This window comes from Rhinopithecus roxellana, chromosome 8 (genome assembly GCF_007565055.1).
Source record: "Rhinopithecus roxellana isolate Shanxi Qingling chromosome 8, ASM756505v1, whole genome shotgun sequence".
NCBI classification, from domain to species: domain Eukaryota; kingdom Metazoa; phylum Chordata; class Mammalia; order Primates; family Cercopithecidae; genus Rhinopithecus; species Rhinopithecus roxellana.
In genome coordinates, this window is record NC_044556.1 from 77,905,859 (window position 1) to 77,922,561 (window position 16,703).

A 16,703-nucleotide genomic window follows, 5' to 3' on the forward strand; every position below is an offset into this window, starting at 1 on the left:
CCCTCTTTTTATTTTTGAGGTCTCAATAGATTCTTCTTATTCAGTGAACTATATATAATACACTATCATTTTCTCTTTTAACTTTTTAGGTTTAGGGGTACATGTGCAGGATTGTTGCATAAGTAAACTGCAGTTAATGGGGGTTTGGTTTTCTTGATGTTCAAATTGTCCCCAGTTTTGGCCAGTAGAAGTCCCCTCAGGCAAGCTCTTTTGCCCTTTTGCTGAGGTTTTATTTGACATTGAGCATTTTCTTGCTTCTAGTGCAACATGGTATCAGGTTCACATTTGGACTCTCCTTGCCCCAAACCTGAATCTGGTCCTCTTTCCCCAAGGAACCCTGGTCCCTCTTAGTGTGGGGAGTAGCATTGAGAAACCAAAGTTTGTGTGTTGGGCGTGCTCATTGCTGTTGGGGAGTCATTGCTCCTAGGCTGTCTCAGTGTCCTAGATGTGGATCATGAGTTCAGAGCATCTTTGTTGTTTAAGGTTGTTAGGTGGTTCTGATGTATAGCTAAGGTTGAGAACCACTGGCTGAGGCCCAGGCATAGGGAGTCATTTTACTATTGCTCTTATTTTAAAAAAGATCTTACATTTTACACACACCCTTACCCCCATTCTGTCTACTTCAGAGGGGATGGATTTCAGAAGACCTGGGTTCTGGTCCTGGTTCTGCTGTTGATGGTGTAATGGAGCGAGCTACTGGACATCATCTTTGAAACAGGTGATTGTGAGGATCCAGTGAGATCCTGTGACGTAAACTGAAGTACTGGACATGAGTTCAGGAATATTGATGAAGCATTCAGTACGGGACAACTTGCTGAGACATTCAGGAGATAGCCTGCTGTACTTTAAGCAAGCAGTCTTGACACTAGAAGACCATGAAACAATATCCTACTTTATACGTAATGAACTCGACATCGCTGAGGAGGGAGGAGGACTGATGGGTAGTCCCATTTTCCAGATGGAGAGACCCAAGAAGAGCTAAATAACTTTTCCAGTGCTCTGTTGGCAGCCAGTGGTCAAGTATGAGATGGACTCTTGCACAGCTCTCGCATTATAACCCTCTGTGCATTGGGCTCTTGAGTTTTGACTCCAAGGAGGTGAAGGGATTGAGCAGAGAAGAGAATAAAAGATGCCCAGTTGTGTTAGTAAAGCAAAAGCTGTTGAATTCTGTGCAGGTAAGCTACCATTGCAGGCTCAAGGAGATGCTGACTGGACTAATATTTGGGATTTAGAGTGGCTGGTGTTCCCACATCCCCTTTGGGGGCAAAGTGGAAGAGATGGCCCTTTTGTGAGATCATGCTGGTGTCCGTGCAGGCCCCTTCTGGAGGCTTGCTGTCAGCCTGGGCTTCCGGGCACACAGCTAATGAGTACTGGGGCCTCCACTCACTGTCTTCCTCTTCCTTGAAAAAAGCTGGGGGCATAGTCAGCATGGAACCCTACCTGCTTTGCACTGAAAGGCTCAAAACACAGAGCCGTGCAAGTGTATCTTCACACACATCTTCATCTGTAATAAAAGTTTGATAGGCCAGGCACAGTGGCTGACGCCTGTAATCCCAGCACTGTGGGAGACTGAAGTGGGTAGATCACCTGAGGTCAGGAGTTCAAGACCAGCTTGGCCAACATGGTGAAACCCTGTCTCTATTAAAAAAATTAGCTAGGCTTGGTGGCATGTGTCTATAATCCCAATTACTCAGGAGGCTGAAGCAGGGGAATCGTTTGAACCCAGGAGGCAGAGGTGGTAGTGAGCTGAGATTATGCCATTGCACTCCAGCCTGGGTGACAAGAGTGAAACTCTGTCTAAAAAAAAAAAAAAAAAAAAAGTTTGATAAATGGTTATTGAATGTGTGAGAAAGTGTGGCTGGAAAGTGACTAGTAATTCAAACCCTTGTGGCTCCTGTGAGCCAAGAGTAGAGGCAGCAGCCTCGTTCTCACCAGATGTATCATTAACATCTCTGCAGGGAGACTTTCCTTTGGGACCATTGAGTCAACACCTCAGAGATGTCTTAAAAATGAGGGAACCCTGAAGCAGTACCATCTCATAAGCATTGTTTACTGCCACTGTATTAGGTAAAGCCAACTGATTCTAGCCAAATGCCTGCTTGTTCTGCTTGGACCTGCCTTGAGATCTTGGCCTAATTTTTCCCCCCTCCTAGAACTGAATGAAGCAGTATAGACTGTATGTTGTAACTTCGTTATATTTCACTGTGTGAGGGGTGAAAGAAATTCTTGGATAAAAGCCTCTGGAGTGACAGAACAGGACAAGGAGGTATGCTTTAGCCTGATGATAAAAACACCCACAGCTCGTGCCAGCTGCCCCAACAGGTTGAGAAACCATCTTTATTTAAGAACTGCCTGCTACCAGAATCAATAAATAACTACCATTACAAGAAATACAAGAGAGAAATAGTAGGCCAGTGGGAGTGGTTCAGTTTTAACAAACACTGAGTCAAGTCAGTGGTCCCGATGAAGCCCTAGCATTTGCCAAGCTGAGCCTCTCTAAGCTGTGCAGGCCCTGGATGGGATGGGTAAGTTGGAGGAATCTTGGGGCTGAGGCAAGATGTATCCCATCTAAGGGCACTAAGTGTCATAGGCCCCAAAGGCTGCCTGGGGCTCTGACCAAAGCTATCTGACCCATTTTGTTTCTCTCATTTTCCTTTATGTCCTGTCTTCCCAAAGCCTATGACCATATACACAAGTCCACGGGTGTCCCGCAGCTACCAGGTGCCTGTTTCCATGGAGCTTTTTGGAGGCACATAGAAAAATGCCCATCTAATCCCTTTTATGCTAAGAGCCTCTCTGGCAACCCCCATCACATCCAGGAGGAAGCCTAGGGTAGGTAGGTCTCACCCAGGGAGATAGAGCACCACTGTCCTGCCAGTGGCCACAGGTTTGAGGATACTGCGTCTCCGACCGACGAGCCGGTTGGCAGTCCCATTCTGAGACCAGGCAGAGAAAAGATTCCTGTGTAGCTGGGGAAGAGATTAAGGGAGTCAAACATTCTTAGCCATTTTGGGCTCTTGCCCAGAGTACAGGCTGGCTGGCCCTGGGGGCTGCCCTAAAGAGGCTGGGTAAGCACTGGGCTATAACCAGAATTCCTGGATGAGCCCCCTTAATGGCTTCCCTAAGGTGCAGGGCCACAGCAGGTGGGATCTCCAAGACTTCCTGGGCTGAACACTTTGATTCTAAGAGTCTCATCTCTGGATGGACACTTGGGAGCATCTCCTACCCCTCCGGTCACAGCTTCACCTTATCTTAGACCCCATGTCAACAGCTGCCAAAATTCCTCAAAAGTCCCTCCAAAAGAAGTGTCTTCCTTATTGCAGGGCCTCCTGGAATGAGGAAGGTCATTCCAGAGGTTTTTTTTTCTGATGTCTAACCTCAGTCTCATCTGTTGTTACTTTATGAAAAGAAAAAGACACCCCCCACCTACCCCATGGCCTTGCCACTCCCTGGCACCATCTGTATCATTTGCTGCCCTGAATGAAAGCAGATGACCTGATCTTGCTGGCCCCTGAGACTCCGTCTGGAGAGAGCTGCCTTCCCCCTGAGGCTGGGTGTACATCTGGACTGTTAGAGCAACAAGGACCACGGAGCCAGGGCAAAGGGCTCTGTAAGGGGAGCCCAAATGTATGCAGAATAGAGGGCACTTGTCTCCCTGGGCCCTGAAGAGGTGCCTACAGGTTGTTCCTGTCTCTAGTCCCCAAGGTGTTTACTGGCCACTAAGCTGTGGGGTAAAGTACTTGTTTGTGGCTGTTCCTCTTGCTGCCTCCTCTGGGGCTTGATGTGTGAGAGGAGATAACCCAGAACCGTGGTCTCATGATCACAGTGAAAATAAGCACACTGTCAACTCCCCCAGCCCATCTGGGCAGAGAACATGAAAATCAGAGAACCCCTGGGCAGGAGGGGACTCTGAGAAGCATCTAATCTAGTCTTCTGCAAGCAAGCTCATGTTTAAGTCACTCTAGCAGGAGGCTGTTGCATTTTACAAACTTGCATGTCCTCAGGTCACCTGTTGTCTTATTAAACCTTAGTCCTCTACCTGAAATCTCAGGCTGCAGGAACATCTATTTTATTGTCGGTTCTATCCCCCAAACAAATTCTGCCTGCACAGTGGTTAGGTTTTCCTGTGGCTCAGTTTTCCCTGGTTAAAAACCCTTCGTGGGTCTCCCAGGAGGTCTGCCTTCCTCCCCTTTTTAGTGGACCTCATTAGCATTAAGGTACTTAGTTGTAAGTATCGTTGGCCTCGAGCAAGTTTAGGGGCTGTAGCCTCCAGCTTCACTGGTTAGGTCCTGTGCCAAACCAGCTCCTCCCTCGGCCCAGCAACTGGACACCTATCCCCTGCTTCCCCTGATGCAGCCCGAGGCAATGAGGAAGGAATTGGATAAAACTTAGAAGGAGGTTTTGTTCAGCATCCCCTTTCTGATAGAGAACCAGGCACAGGCCAAGTCATGGCCAGAGGGGGGCCAGGAGGGATGCTAGGCCAAGTTTGGACTCCCTGTCAGGGAGAATGGTCATATAGCTGAGCTCCTAGCACCCTTGCTTGTAAGGGCTGGGAAGAGGTAAGGAGGCTTTGATTAGCCAGCTCCAGGAAAGCTGACCTGGGCGGGTGGGTGGGTAGGGTGCATGGTCGTGGCAGGGAAAAGGCATGTGAGCTTGTATTTTTAAAAAATTGTAGTGGGTAAACATCAACATAAACCTGCCCAGGAAAATAGAGCAGGACTTAAAAGTTTAAAAAACCATAACAAAATAGAGCTCTAACTGTAAACTACAGAAAACAGGCTCGGAGCTTCCGAGGACATATGCCCTTCAAGATGCCTGTCCTGCTGCCCCCTGTGAAGGGCCACCTGTCGGAGAACGGGCTTTGGGGTTTCCTGGTTGTGCTGCTGCTCTTGCCTAGGGAATCTGCTCTTGCTTTGGCCTCTTTTCTTGGGGCAAGAGCGAGGGGGACAGGGAGCTTCAAGTCAGCACTGCATGTTGAAGTTCAGTAGAAGCTCTGCCCACACCTTGGACTGGAACCCAGCCATGCGAGTCCCCATGATCACCAATCCGAACCCCTTGAAGTAGAATTTTCATACCCTACTGACTCTAACCACCTTCTTAGCCAGGCCATAGCCATTCAGCAGTGCCTCCTTCCTCTGGGTAGACAAACAGTCTTGAACAGAAAGGTGGGAGACTCGAGTTCTTAACCCAGCCCCATGTCTTCCGGGCTGTGTGACCTTGGGAATCCCAGACCCTCTCTGGACCACCTCCATTTCCTCATCGTAAAATGAGGGACTTGAAGAAACTGAGCTCTAAGGCCTCTTCCAGCTCTGACGTTCCATGACTGGTAGTATACCCAGAGCTCAGGAAAGGATGGCCCATTTATTAACCCCTTTTCCTCTGGGGAAATGCAAGCAGTCCAAGGCTGTCTGGGAGCGGATCTGGCCAGGTGGTCCTAGGTATACCTGGGAGCAGGCAGGGCCACATTTATCCTCTGCCCTTCCCAGAAACCTCCCAATTCCAGGACACATAGCATGAATGCTGCATTCCCCTCCCAGGCAGGAGTGAGTCAGTTCTGGGAGAGCAGAGTCTGGGGCTGCAGGTCAGGGAAGCCGAGCTGACTGCAGGCAGCGCTGGAGGGAGAGGTGGGCGCATGATTGGCCATCTCCTGCCCAAACCCTGGAGGGACTGTGCAGGATGGGTCTCAGAGGGGTGGGAGACCCCACCAAGACAAGCCCTTTAGTCACCCAGCCACCTGAAGTGGCGCTGTCAATCTGGGGATGACAGGGTCAGGTTGGCAGTGTTGGCTGAGAAGGCAACGTCACCTGGGTTGTGACTATCTCAGACCAAGGCTGGTGCCCCTTTCCACCAAAGGCCCCGGCCTCTCAACTCTTTTTAGCTCCCACTCCAAGCAGTATCACCCCCCTCAAAGCTGAAGGGGCTCAGGCTCCCAGCCTCAGGCATCGGGGCGCTGGTTCTCAGCCGCTTGGGCAGACGGGAGCCCCTAGGGAATCATCAGGGACAGCGTCAGGGTCCTTGCTGCTGCTCAAGGGAGAAGGTAGGAGAGTTCTTGGTCCCAGGGCTTGCCCTTCTCCTTAGACTGAAGGACGGTGAGGTGTGCACTTCGCCCCAGTTCTTCAGCCTGTTCATGTCTGGTGTTCCCGCTGGGCCTAGGACTGCTCTCAAGTGGCGGAGTCCATATAGGGTCCCAGAGTGCCATCTCTGCTGAGTTGAAGACACGTTTTTAAACCCCCTTCTTCCCATGGGCCTGTTCCTTCCCTCCGGGCAGCCTAGAGCTCAGGTATAGGCATCAGTGTCATCATGGAAGTTACTGCCTGGTGCCTCTCAATTTAAAGAAAATCCTTGTGTGGGCTCTATCCTGTGGCAGAATAGAAAATATCCTACCTCCTACAAAAAGGGCACTGTTTTAAAGTAGGTATTTAAAACCAGCCACTCTCTGGCACAGTGTCAGGCCACCTTGGCAGCAGGAAGGGGCCGGCCGGCTGTGTCCATCGGAGGTGGCGTCCAGCTGCGGTGCAGAGGGAGGGGTGCCAGGATCAGAGCTCCAGGGAGCCTATGAGGATGAGCATCGCCACGGAGTGGGAAACGATGGCGCCAGGGTGTGGTGCTGGGCGGACTGCCAGGTTCTCCACCATCATGCTTGTGCCTGAAACCAGCACAAGCTGAGTCAGCTGGGCCAGGGACTACCCTAGCCCCACCCTTGTGGCAAGATTGAGACCTTTCCTAAGGAGACTCACAGGGCCAGCTGCAGGCCTGGGAGCGGACAGCTGGGTGTTCTTCTCAGCGGGACTCCTACAGTGTTTTGTAGACCCTTTGCTTTTGCTGGTTGCTTTTCAGCCTCCCCCTGCACCCTGCTCCCTTCCCTGGCCCTCGGGGATGGTTTGCAGGGTGGGTAGAAAAGTGGTGGGAGCAATTCTAGGACTACTTTGCACTTGGTTCCTCCCTGCCTTCCACTTTCCCTTGCGGGTCGAGACTGGAGTTGGCCTGGGTGGGAATGATCCCCTCAGGCATCTGGGTGGACCCTGGTCCTCTCGAGGGGATAAGGGCAGGGGAGGGGCAGCACCTCCATTCCTCACGATGTGGACTTCTGCAGGGATCCCATCCCCTCCAGGCCCTGTGGTCCGAATTTGTACCAGGGCATGGCCAATGTCTTCAGGCACTGGGATTTCTATCCAGTTCTTGCTGGTGAGGTGGAGTGTGGGAGTCAGGTGTAAGTCATTCTGGTACAGCATCTGTGGGAAGGAGGTTTCCAGGTGGAGTTTCCTGACACCAGGGCTGATCGTTTAGTCCTCCCCAGCTTTAGGTACTGGGAGGAGCCCCGATGGTTCTGGGCCCTTGCGGTCTAGCCTCCTCACCCCTCCTCCCCATTGACAAAGCTCCTCATTGGTGGGAGGAAAGCTTGCAGGCCACTGAACTGTTTCTGTAGACTCCTGAAGCTAGGAGAACCCCCATACTCCATCCTCATAGTCCATCACTGCCCCTGTGAACTCTGCCTTTCTGCAGTGACACCATCTGCCCCTGTTTTTATAGTTCCTACTGCGAGTTACCGAGAGAATCGTTCATGAATTTCATTCTCACAGTCACAAACCCTTTGCTTATGTCTCACTCAGATGCCTCTTGTTATAAATTGTTGCTGCTTATGTTCACTGGAAACACAGAGGAGCTGTTCCTTCCCATTCTGGGCCTAGCTGATCCCTTCCTCACCTTATAGCCGGTGACTGCAGACTCATTTCGGAAAGGGGCCACAGGGTCCCACTTAATGCTAAGACTGGAGCTTGAGAAAGTCCATGAGATGTTGCCAGGAGGTCGCTGCGGAGCTGCCACAGAGGAAGAATTGGAGAGATGTCCAAACGTTTCCCTGGCACCCCGCACCCCCTCACCTTTAGCCAGCCCTTCTCTGGATGTTTGCCTCTAGCAGTTACACCCAGCACATTCTGTCACCCATGCCCACGAAACAAAGCCCATGAAAATCCAAAGGTTGGAGAAGTGTGAGATGCTTCAGAGGTCATGAATTCCATTCTCTTATTTCCATTAGGCTCGCTGTCTAATTTCTGGCCAGCCCAGAGCTGGTGGGCTAGAGCATCTGTCTTACCATTGGAGAAAGAGTGATCCCAGAGGCACCCATCCGCCAACATATTCCCCTACCCCCACCCCAGGCAGAGAGACTCACGGGGTTTCATGGTTGTGGCATTGGCAGAAGGGCTGGCAGGCCCAGTGCCAGCCCGGTTGTAGGCCCTCACAGTCACATGGTACTTGGTGTTGGGGTGCAGGCCGCTGACTCGGGCACTGGTATCCAGCCCTGCTGTCCTCACTCGGTCCGCGGCTGCTTCTTTGTCCCCAGCTTTCCAGTAGCGGATCTGAAGGAGGCGGGGGTACCCAAGGGGTAGTAGTCAAGCCCAGGATCTCAGGGCTGCCCCGGCCCCCCATATTCTGTTCCTCTCTTGCTCATCCTGGTCCTTGTGACCCAGACTCAGGCCTCAGAACCTGGACACTAGATCATGAGCACCCAGAGAGCAGGGCCGTGTGGGTGTGAGTCCCTGCTGTCTGTTGGTGCCTAGTTCAAGGAAGGTGCTCAAGACATGGGCCAGGCAGGGAGCCGGTGGCACAGGCTCAACCTAGCAATGGCCTGCTGGAACCCATCTCATTTCAACAACTTGGGGGGCCACTGAGGGCATTCTGCTAAGGGATAGAAAATGCTTATTTGTACTGCAAAGTAGTCCCCCCGGCCCCAAGCAAGCTTCTGAAGGCTGCCTAATACATGCAAACCCATTTTCATGGTAATCATAGCATGAAGACCTGCTAAACATGCTTTCAAATCAAGGGCAGAGTTTGGAATTATCTCCACACTGTGGCTTGCCTAAGCTATTGTGCTGAAATCTAGAGTACTCTACTGGAATGAACTTGTGCTATCACTAGTAGGCCCAGCCTGATGATTCTTTCTTGCTTTTCCTTCTTTCTCTCCCTCTTTCTTCCTTTCACTTTCCATCTGCTCCACAGGTACCCCTGTGTGGAGTTCTCAGTGGACCCAGTACTCAGGCCAGACTGCTGGGCCCCAAGTTCCCCCGAGACAGGATGTTCAACTGTCCATAGAGTGGCTCAGGCTGTTCTCTGTGCACCCCTGGATAGGGCAGTCTGAATGGGCTCTGGCATGAAAGGGGCAGGCCATGCCCCTTCCCAGAACCCATTCCTTCTACCCTCCCAGCTTCCAGTGCTGGCTCTAGCCAAGCATTTACTTTAAGGCTGCCTCCAGGGTCTGTCTTCCCCAGTGGGCATAAGCCATGGTTTTAAAAATTTTATTTATTTATTTATTTATTTATTTATTTTTTAGATGGAGTCTCACTCTGTCGCCCAGGCTGGAGTGCAGTGGCGCAATCTCAGCTCACTGGACCTCTGCCTCCTGAACTCAAGTGATTCTCCTGCCTCAGCCTCCTGAGTAGCTGGGATTACAGGCATGGGCCACCACACCCAGCTAATTTTTGTATTTTTAGTAGAGGCAGGGTTTCACCATGTTGGCCAGACTGGTCTCAAACTCCTGACATCAGGAGATCCACTGCCTCAGCCTCCCAAAGTGCTGGGATTACAGGCACGAGCCACCGCGCCTGGCCTGCCCTGGGGTTTTAGTGAAACTTGCATCCACAGTGCTGCATAGACTGGATGCTCAGTTTGCCATGCCAGTGAACCAGGGACACCAGGAGGAATGATTAGTAAGCTGCAAGTTGTTCCCACCTGGCTTTGAAGCCCCAGCACCCCTTCCTCTCCCAAGCCACAGGTTGGTGCTCACCTCATACCCCAGGAGGATACCATTCATGTCCTGCTGCAAGGGTTCCCAGGTCACGTTCATCTCTGAGGATGAGACCCCTTTGGCCCAGACCTTGGTAGGGGCCACCCTGGGCTCTGGGGACCAATACAGAATGGGTTTGGATTCCCAGGACCCCCCTGGGGCACCCCCCAACCAGGATTGCCTTTGCTTAAGATTTTGGAGGAAAGCCCAGGGCTTAGGATGAAGGCCGAGTGGGAGCCCCCCAAGCAATGCTCCAGGACCCACTTCTCTTCCCAGAGAGCCTCCCTTTTCCTAACCCCGAAGGGAGACAAGGTAGCAAGAGCTGGAAATGAGGCCAGTGGTGTGGAACCCAAGTGTCCTCTCAACCTCCTCCTATGGAACTGAGCTGGGAGATGAGTAGCGTCCTCCCACCCCACACTCCTGTGGACAAGTGGCTGGGGTAGGGACCAGCAGTGGGCCTGGGAGCAGCTCACCTTCCTCAGCGGAGTACACGAGTGCAGTGAGGCTCTCCGGCCCCTCCCCGCGGCGGTTGTAGCTGCGGATCTTGACCTCAAAGGGCGTGTAGGGCCGGACGCTCTCGTTGCTGTAGACGAAGTACTGGGCATCGGCGCCGGGCACCCGGGCGGTCTGCCAGTGAGTGCTGCCCTGCCTGCGGAAGGACAGCAGGTAGCCGAAGCCGTCTCCGTTCTGGTACTCCCGTGACATGGGCTGAGAGGCAAGAGCGTGGCATGGGCGAGGATCCGCGGCACGTGTCCCTGCCCGTTCCCTGGCCCCACCCAACCTTTGCCAAGAGTGGCGGCCCTGGACGCCGGCGCCTGCAGCGTGGATTTGCGTGAGGGGCAGCGGGTGCGTGGGAGGGGGACCGGAAGTTGTCCGCGTTTGAGTCAGAGCTGTGCAGTGGTTCTTTCTGCAACTGCTCAAGCAGGAGAGGAGTCAGCGGGGAGGAGGACATCTGACTCTTCCGGCTTACCGTCCAGTTGACGATGAGCTCTCCGGGGGCTCCACCTCCTCCGCTGAGTCCTGAGGGTGCCACCGAGGGGGCTGTCAAGCGCCAAGAGACACCGATACGGCTTGTTAATGAGCAGGGAAGAAAGGAAAGCCCTGAGCCTGTGCCTGTAGAGCACCGTAAGATGGGGAACCCCTTCAACTGGGCCCTGGGTTGACCTCCAATGGTCTCTCTGAACATAGGCTCTGGAGTCAGGCAGTCAAATCCCACCTCTGCCATTATTAGCTGTGTTTCCCTGGGCAAGTTACTTAACCTTTCTGCGCCTCTGATTCTCTTCTCCATGGAGATAATCATGTTTCTCTCAAAGGCCGTAATGAGAATGAAATTAAACAGGACGATGGTTAGCATAGAGCGGATGATGCACACACGATCATTGTCCTCCTTACTCCATCAACTTAAACTAAATCACAGAGACCAACTCTCGTTTGCTTTAAAATAAGGGGAATAAATAACCCAAAACTGCAGTTAATGCAAACAAACAAACAAACAAAACAAACTACTTTTGGGCTCCAGGGTGATATATTACTATTTTTCTTTTTATTGCAGATTTAATCTCCTAATTGTCTCTAGTATTAAACAAGGCTGATATTAAAACAAGAATTTATTTCATCAGCTCCTGTAGCTTAGCAGAGAGTAACTTGGCTGGGGGTCAAAATATTTTCGCAGAGAATCCAGCAGCTGGAGGTTTTTCACTTGCTTCTGATGACAATAGTTTAGGGCCCTGTAATTTGCAAGAGGCACCTAAACACATTGGCCATTTGATCCTGTGAGGTGAGTGTTATTATTGCCCTTTTCATGGTGGAAAGATTGAGGCCCAGAGTAGTTAATCGACTTGCCTAAGGTCACACAGCTAATACATGACACAGGTGGAATCTGATCTCAGTTCTTCTGATTTTAAAGCCCGTCATGTTTCCTTTGCCTCACAACTGTCTTTGCACTCCTCAGCTCCTGGGATACTATTAATAGAATAAAGGAGTCCCCTCCCTTCTCCACACTTGACCCTCCAAGAAGTTCAGGATCAATCAAAGAAAGTGTTCCCTTTGGAATTTCTTGCTCAGAAGAGATACCCGCTAAAAATGTTGAGTGTTTCTGGAAAAAGGGCCTGGAGAGTTCGTTTGGGGCATGTAGGAGAACATGTTTCAGGGAGACAAGAAGATGGACCCTCACTACACATCCAGTGCAACAGGTCTGGGCAGGTGAGAGGAAGGAAGGCAGGGTTCTGAATCTATGCCCCTGGTCCCAGGATCCCAGGGCTCTCATTCCAGGCCTTCCCCTGCGAATGGCTTGGAGATGGGCAGGAGCCTCTCAGCAGATGCTGACTGGAGCCTGTGCCCCCCCCCCGCCCCTTCCTGGATTCTCTTCTCACCCTCCTTCCCCTCAAGTTCTGACACCCACATGCTTTTTGCTGAGGGTTGTGGGCAGGTTATTCATTCCATCTGCTCCCAAAGAAATCATCTAAAGGGCTTGGAGACACTGGCTGCTTCTCTAGCCCCCTGCACAGAACACACACACACACACACATACACACATACATACATACACACACACACATACACACACACACATACACACATACACACACACACACACATACACACATACACACACACACACATACATACACACATACACACACACCTACACACACACACACACACACACACACACACATCTTTCACATCATCTGATTTTTTCTTTCTTTCTTTTTTGTTTGAGATGGAGTCTCACTGTGTCGCCCAGGCTGGAGTGCAGTGGCACGATCTCGGCTGACTGCAACCTCCACCTCCCGAGTTCAAGCCATTCTCCTGCTTCAGCCTCCCGAGTAGCTGGGATTTACAGGTGTGTGTCACCACGCCCGGCTAATTTTTGTATTTTTAGTAGAGATGGGGTTTCACCATGTTGGCCAGGCTGGTCTCGAACTCCTGACCTCAGGTGATCTGCATGCCTCTGCCTTCCAAAGTGCTGGGATTACTACCTTGCCCGGCCAGCATTAACTGATTTCTGTAGCGCATACTTTTCCAGGAGGACATCTGTCTACCACCCCATGGTCCTGGGTTCAAGTCCAAGCTATGTCAATGTAACTCTTTCCTTCTCCGAACTTTGGTTTTTCCACTTTTAAAAGTTAAACGTAAAAAACTTAGAGATTCGCATGCAGTTGTAAGGTTGATCAGTTTTTAAATGAGGAGTTTAGACTAGATGGTTTGTCCATGCGGTGGGCCTGGTCCCAACTTGGTGTTCTGTCCTTGTCTGTTTTGTGAGAGTCTGAAGCCTGTGAGCAGGGTTGGAACTCAGCGTAACTGCGGCTGGAGTGGCACTTCCTATAAGTGGTGCCAGGGTCTCTGCCCTGATGATAGTTCTCTGGGACACACAGGACTCTCACCTGCTTCCTTGGTCCGGATTTTGCTGGAGGGCCCACTAGGCTCCCCAGTGCCCAGAATGTTGCTGGCTATGACCCGGAACTCGTAGTCCATCCAGGGGGTGAGGCCCAGCACCTGTGCAGTCTCGGCATTGCCCTCGATGTTTGCAGGATCTGCAAGGCACCAGGGAGTCCATGTTCCAGCATTTGCTTATTCATCTGGATGCAGAGGGCAGGCACTGGCCTGAATCACCACTTATCTACCCAGCCCGCACTTCGGTACTTGCCACATACTAAACACTCAGTACCTTTTTCAGAAATTATTGAAAAACTACTCAATTTCCCTATCTTGGTACCTCTGCTACTGCTGTGTGCACCCCCATGCCCCTACGAATATTTTCATTGCTCCAGAAACAATCCTACCAATTCTTCAAGGGCATAGACTAAGCGCCTCCTCTTCTAACTCTTTCCCGACTGTCCTACTTCCTATGTGACTGTCTTCCTGCCTGCCTGCATGCTCTCTGCTGGCAGAGGGCAAAGCTTGTCCCTCTTTGAACCAGGCTCAGCCCTGGCCCTCAGACCCCTGATCCCCAACCCTTGACCCTTTCTACCTCCTACACCCAGCCAAGCCTCATCAGCACTGACCCGGGTGGGGTCACACTTACTGGTCCGAACCTGCTTCCACTTCCCTGCAGGTGGAGTGCGAGCTTGCAGGGTGTACTTAGCGATGGGACTGTGGTTGTCGAAGCCACGGCTCCAGCTGAGCTGGATGGTGGTGTCGCCAATGTCCCTCACCACCACGCCTCCTGGGGGACCTGGCGGACCTGCACCAAGAGGTCAGAACACAGTGGGTCAGAATTGGGCAGCTTCCAATTTGAGCCAACCTCCTCCCAGCCAGGCTTGAGCTGGTACAGTACCAAGACAGGTCAGCAGAGGGCGCAGTGAACACACACCCAGGAGGGAGCGCCGGCAAGGGATGTGGGCAGTTGGGGCGGGTGCCAGTTGGAGGGTGGGGGGATGTGTCTCAAGGCTGGGGGGCTCACAGAGGCTGTCACATGGAGAGGTGCATAGATTTCCCAGCACTAGGCTTTGAAAACTTCAGGGCTGAGTAAAGCACTCCTGTCTTGGGATGTGTTTAGGAGTGGATTTTTTAAACTTTGGCTTTGGAAGAAAAATGTCTTGATCATTTAGGTCATGTGAAGAACCGCAGGATATATCCAGTTCACAGGAGTTCCGCCAGAAGCCCTTCCCCACAGCTTTGAGGGAGGGGAGGGGAGATGGGGCGAGCAGGTCAGAACAGCCCAGCTGGGCTTTAAGGGAGTTGTGGTAGGGGTAGAGGTGGGAAACCCCTCACCTCGGACCAGGACTGTGGCCTCCTTGGATGCGCTGTCCACCACCGTCTGGGCCATGCACGTGTACTTCCCCCCATGGCGCAGCTGGGCATTCAGGATGGTCAGATCCCCAATGGTCTCCTTCTGCACATGGGGACAGTTAGGGGCGGCAGGTCAGAGCACCGGCCCTGACCAGTGAAGCAGGCTATGAGACATGAGGCAGAGCTTGGGAGTCCCCTACTCCGTGACATCCATGGACCCCGCTGGACCTCAGTTTTCCTGTCTGTTCAATGGGAGGAATCATGACTCATCACTTAGAACCAGTGGGGACTAAACAACAAAGTTTGTTTCAGGAGAGAGTCAATGACTGTCCACATTAATAATGTCATTTGCCCTAGGGGGCAGGCCAACAAGAACAGTAGTGGGAGTGTCTTGGTGGCTGCCCACAATTCCAGGTTTGTCCCTAACCCTCTCCTATATGCATGGTCCCTGGGTGGAATCCAGGAAGGACGGCTATTCATCCAAGGATGAGTTTGCCATGTGTGGGCCTGAGGGAATGGGGATGCTTAGGCTATGGGGGACTTAAAGGTGGGGATGGCTTAGGACATCCTGGGGCCCCTGTCTCTCTGGAAAGAGGGAGAAGCCATGGGGCTCTGGCCGTAGGCCTCACCACACTGGTTCTTCGGTAGTGCCCTCCGGGCTTATCAAAGTCGATGGGGAAGTCGTCCAGGGTCCAGGTGAAGGTGAGGTCCATGGTGGGGTCGTGGGAGGCATGGCACTGTAGGGTCAGGTTGTCACCCAAGTTGATGTCGGCACTCGAGGGGGCTAGGGTGATCTTGGTTGCATCTGCCAAGTAAAACAAGGCCCCTGGGTGGATGGGGGAGGAAACGGGCACAGGCAGGGGCCGCAGGGCCAGCTGAGAGGCTCTGTCCTAAGGTCCAGCAAAGAGAAGAGGCGGTGTGACCCACATGTCCCAACTTCCCAGGACTGCATGAGTGTGTGGCAGGCAGGGAAGCATGACCGGAGTCTCGATGGTGGCCAGGGGGTGGTCCCAAGCGAAACTGAATCCGGGGGTGGCCTCGACACCAAACTAGGAGCAATGTGGGACACAGGAGCAGGATGATGGGGAGGACAGTACCCTGAGGAGGCTGAGACCCCGGCCTACCCACATGGCAGCCCTCACCTCGCACAGACAGGATTCCAGTGCTGTTGGCTTTGCCCATGAAGTTCTCAGCAAAGCAGGTGTATTTGCCTTCATCTGACCGACTGATGTTTCTTATGATCAAGGTGCCATCTGGAGTTACAGTCACTCTGTGGCAAGGACAAAGCAGATGTGCCCAACTCAGGGACGGTTGTCATATGAGGGGAATTAGCCTCCTAACGAGGCGGAGCAGGAACTGTGCAGGGTGGGGTGTGGGTGGTACCTGCTGCTGTTGACCAAAATCTCCGTGCCTTTGCTCCAGAGCACCACGGCCTTTGGAGCTGCCCGGGGCTGGCAGGGGATAACGATCTCTCCCCCGCGGGCTGCAGGGATCAGACGCCTCACAGGATTCAGCCTGAAGTCAGGGGCGAGTGCTGGAAGGAAAGGGGAGAGCCACAGAGAAAAGTACTGTCACCCTTGATGAAGACGTTACTTGGCCTGCCCTTTGAGGCCACCTCATGAGTGACTCCTACCAGCACCTCTTCCAGAATTCTTTCAGAACCAAGCCCTTTTTTCTCTGGCCTAAGCTATCAAATCTCTTGCCTGGACTATTGACACCACCGCCCTCCCCAGCCCCCACCCTCAACTCCCCCCCCCGCCGCCGCCGCCGCCCCACTTCAGTCTTCCTGTTTCTGCGCGTTCCTCCTACAATCTTTTCTCCACCCAGCGAGGAATGAACAGCTTTTTCAACTCACACTCAGTGGAGCCCGGCTCTTCACAAATAAGTCTCCATCTTTCCAATCACATCTTGCTCCACTCTCTCCCACTCATTATGTTCCAATCACCTAGCCTTTTTTCCCTCTCTCTTTTGAAGTTGTGAAGTCTTTTCCTGCCTCCAGACCTTTGCACTTGCTGTAAATCTTGCCTGGAAATTCCCCAGATCTTCACGCGGCTGGCTCCTTAACATTCAGGTCACACACCCTAATTGGGACTTCCTCATAGAAGACTTCTCTGACCACCCCATCTAACAAGCCCATCTCACGCCCATCACTCTACTCGATTTTCTTTTATTTTCGTTTAAGACCAGT

At 52.3% G+C, this 16,703-nt stretch overlaps 1 protein-coding gene across 2 annotated transcripts in view; it reads right to left on the bottom strand.

Annotated features, from left to right (window-relative positions):
* Positions 1-2,313: 2,313 nt before the first annotated feature.
* Positions 2,314-16,703, bottom strand: part of CNTN2 (contactin 2) — a 35,134-nt gene continuing 20,744 nt past the window's right edge. Inside the window, exons 11-24 of one of the 2 annotated variants that reach the window (XR_004058711.1) lie at positions 15,899-16,049; positions 15,658-15,785; positions 15,145-15,320; positions 14,498-14,618; positions 13,809-13,967; positions 13,168-13,317; positions 10,752-10,822; positions 10,255-10,489; positions 9,782-9,894; positions 8,171-8,357; positions 7,705-7,817; positions 7,064-7,232; positions 6,385-6,646; positions 2,314-6,201 (exon numbers count right to left, since the gene is read on the bottom strand). Coding sequence is in view for 1 of the 2 variants with exons in the window: in XM_010365428.2 (XP_010363730.1) it covers positions 6,537-6,646; positions 7,064-7,232; positions 7,705-7,817; positions 8,171-8,357; positions 9,782-9,894; positions 10,255-10,489; positions 10,752-10,822; positions 13,168-13,317; positions 13,809-13,967; positions 14,498-14,618; positions 15,145-15,320; positions 15,658-15,785; positions 15,899-16,049 (1,883 nt within the window). In the remaining variant the exon portion in view is untranslated. Of the gene's footprint in view, positions 6,647-7,063; positions 7,233-7,704; positions 7,818-8,170; positions 8,358-9,781; positions 9,895-10,254; positions 10,490-10,751; positions 10,823-13,167; positions 13,318-13,808; positions 13,968-14,497; positions 14,619-15,144; positions 15,321-15,657; positions 15,786-15,898; positions 16,050-16,703 lie in introns of both variants that reach the window. The other variant, XM_010365428.2, reaches the window with a different exon arrangement.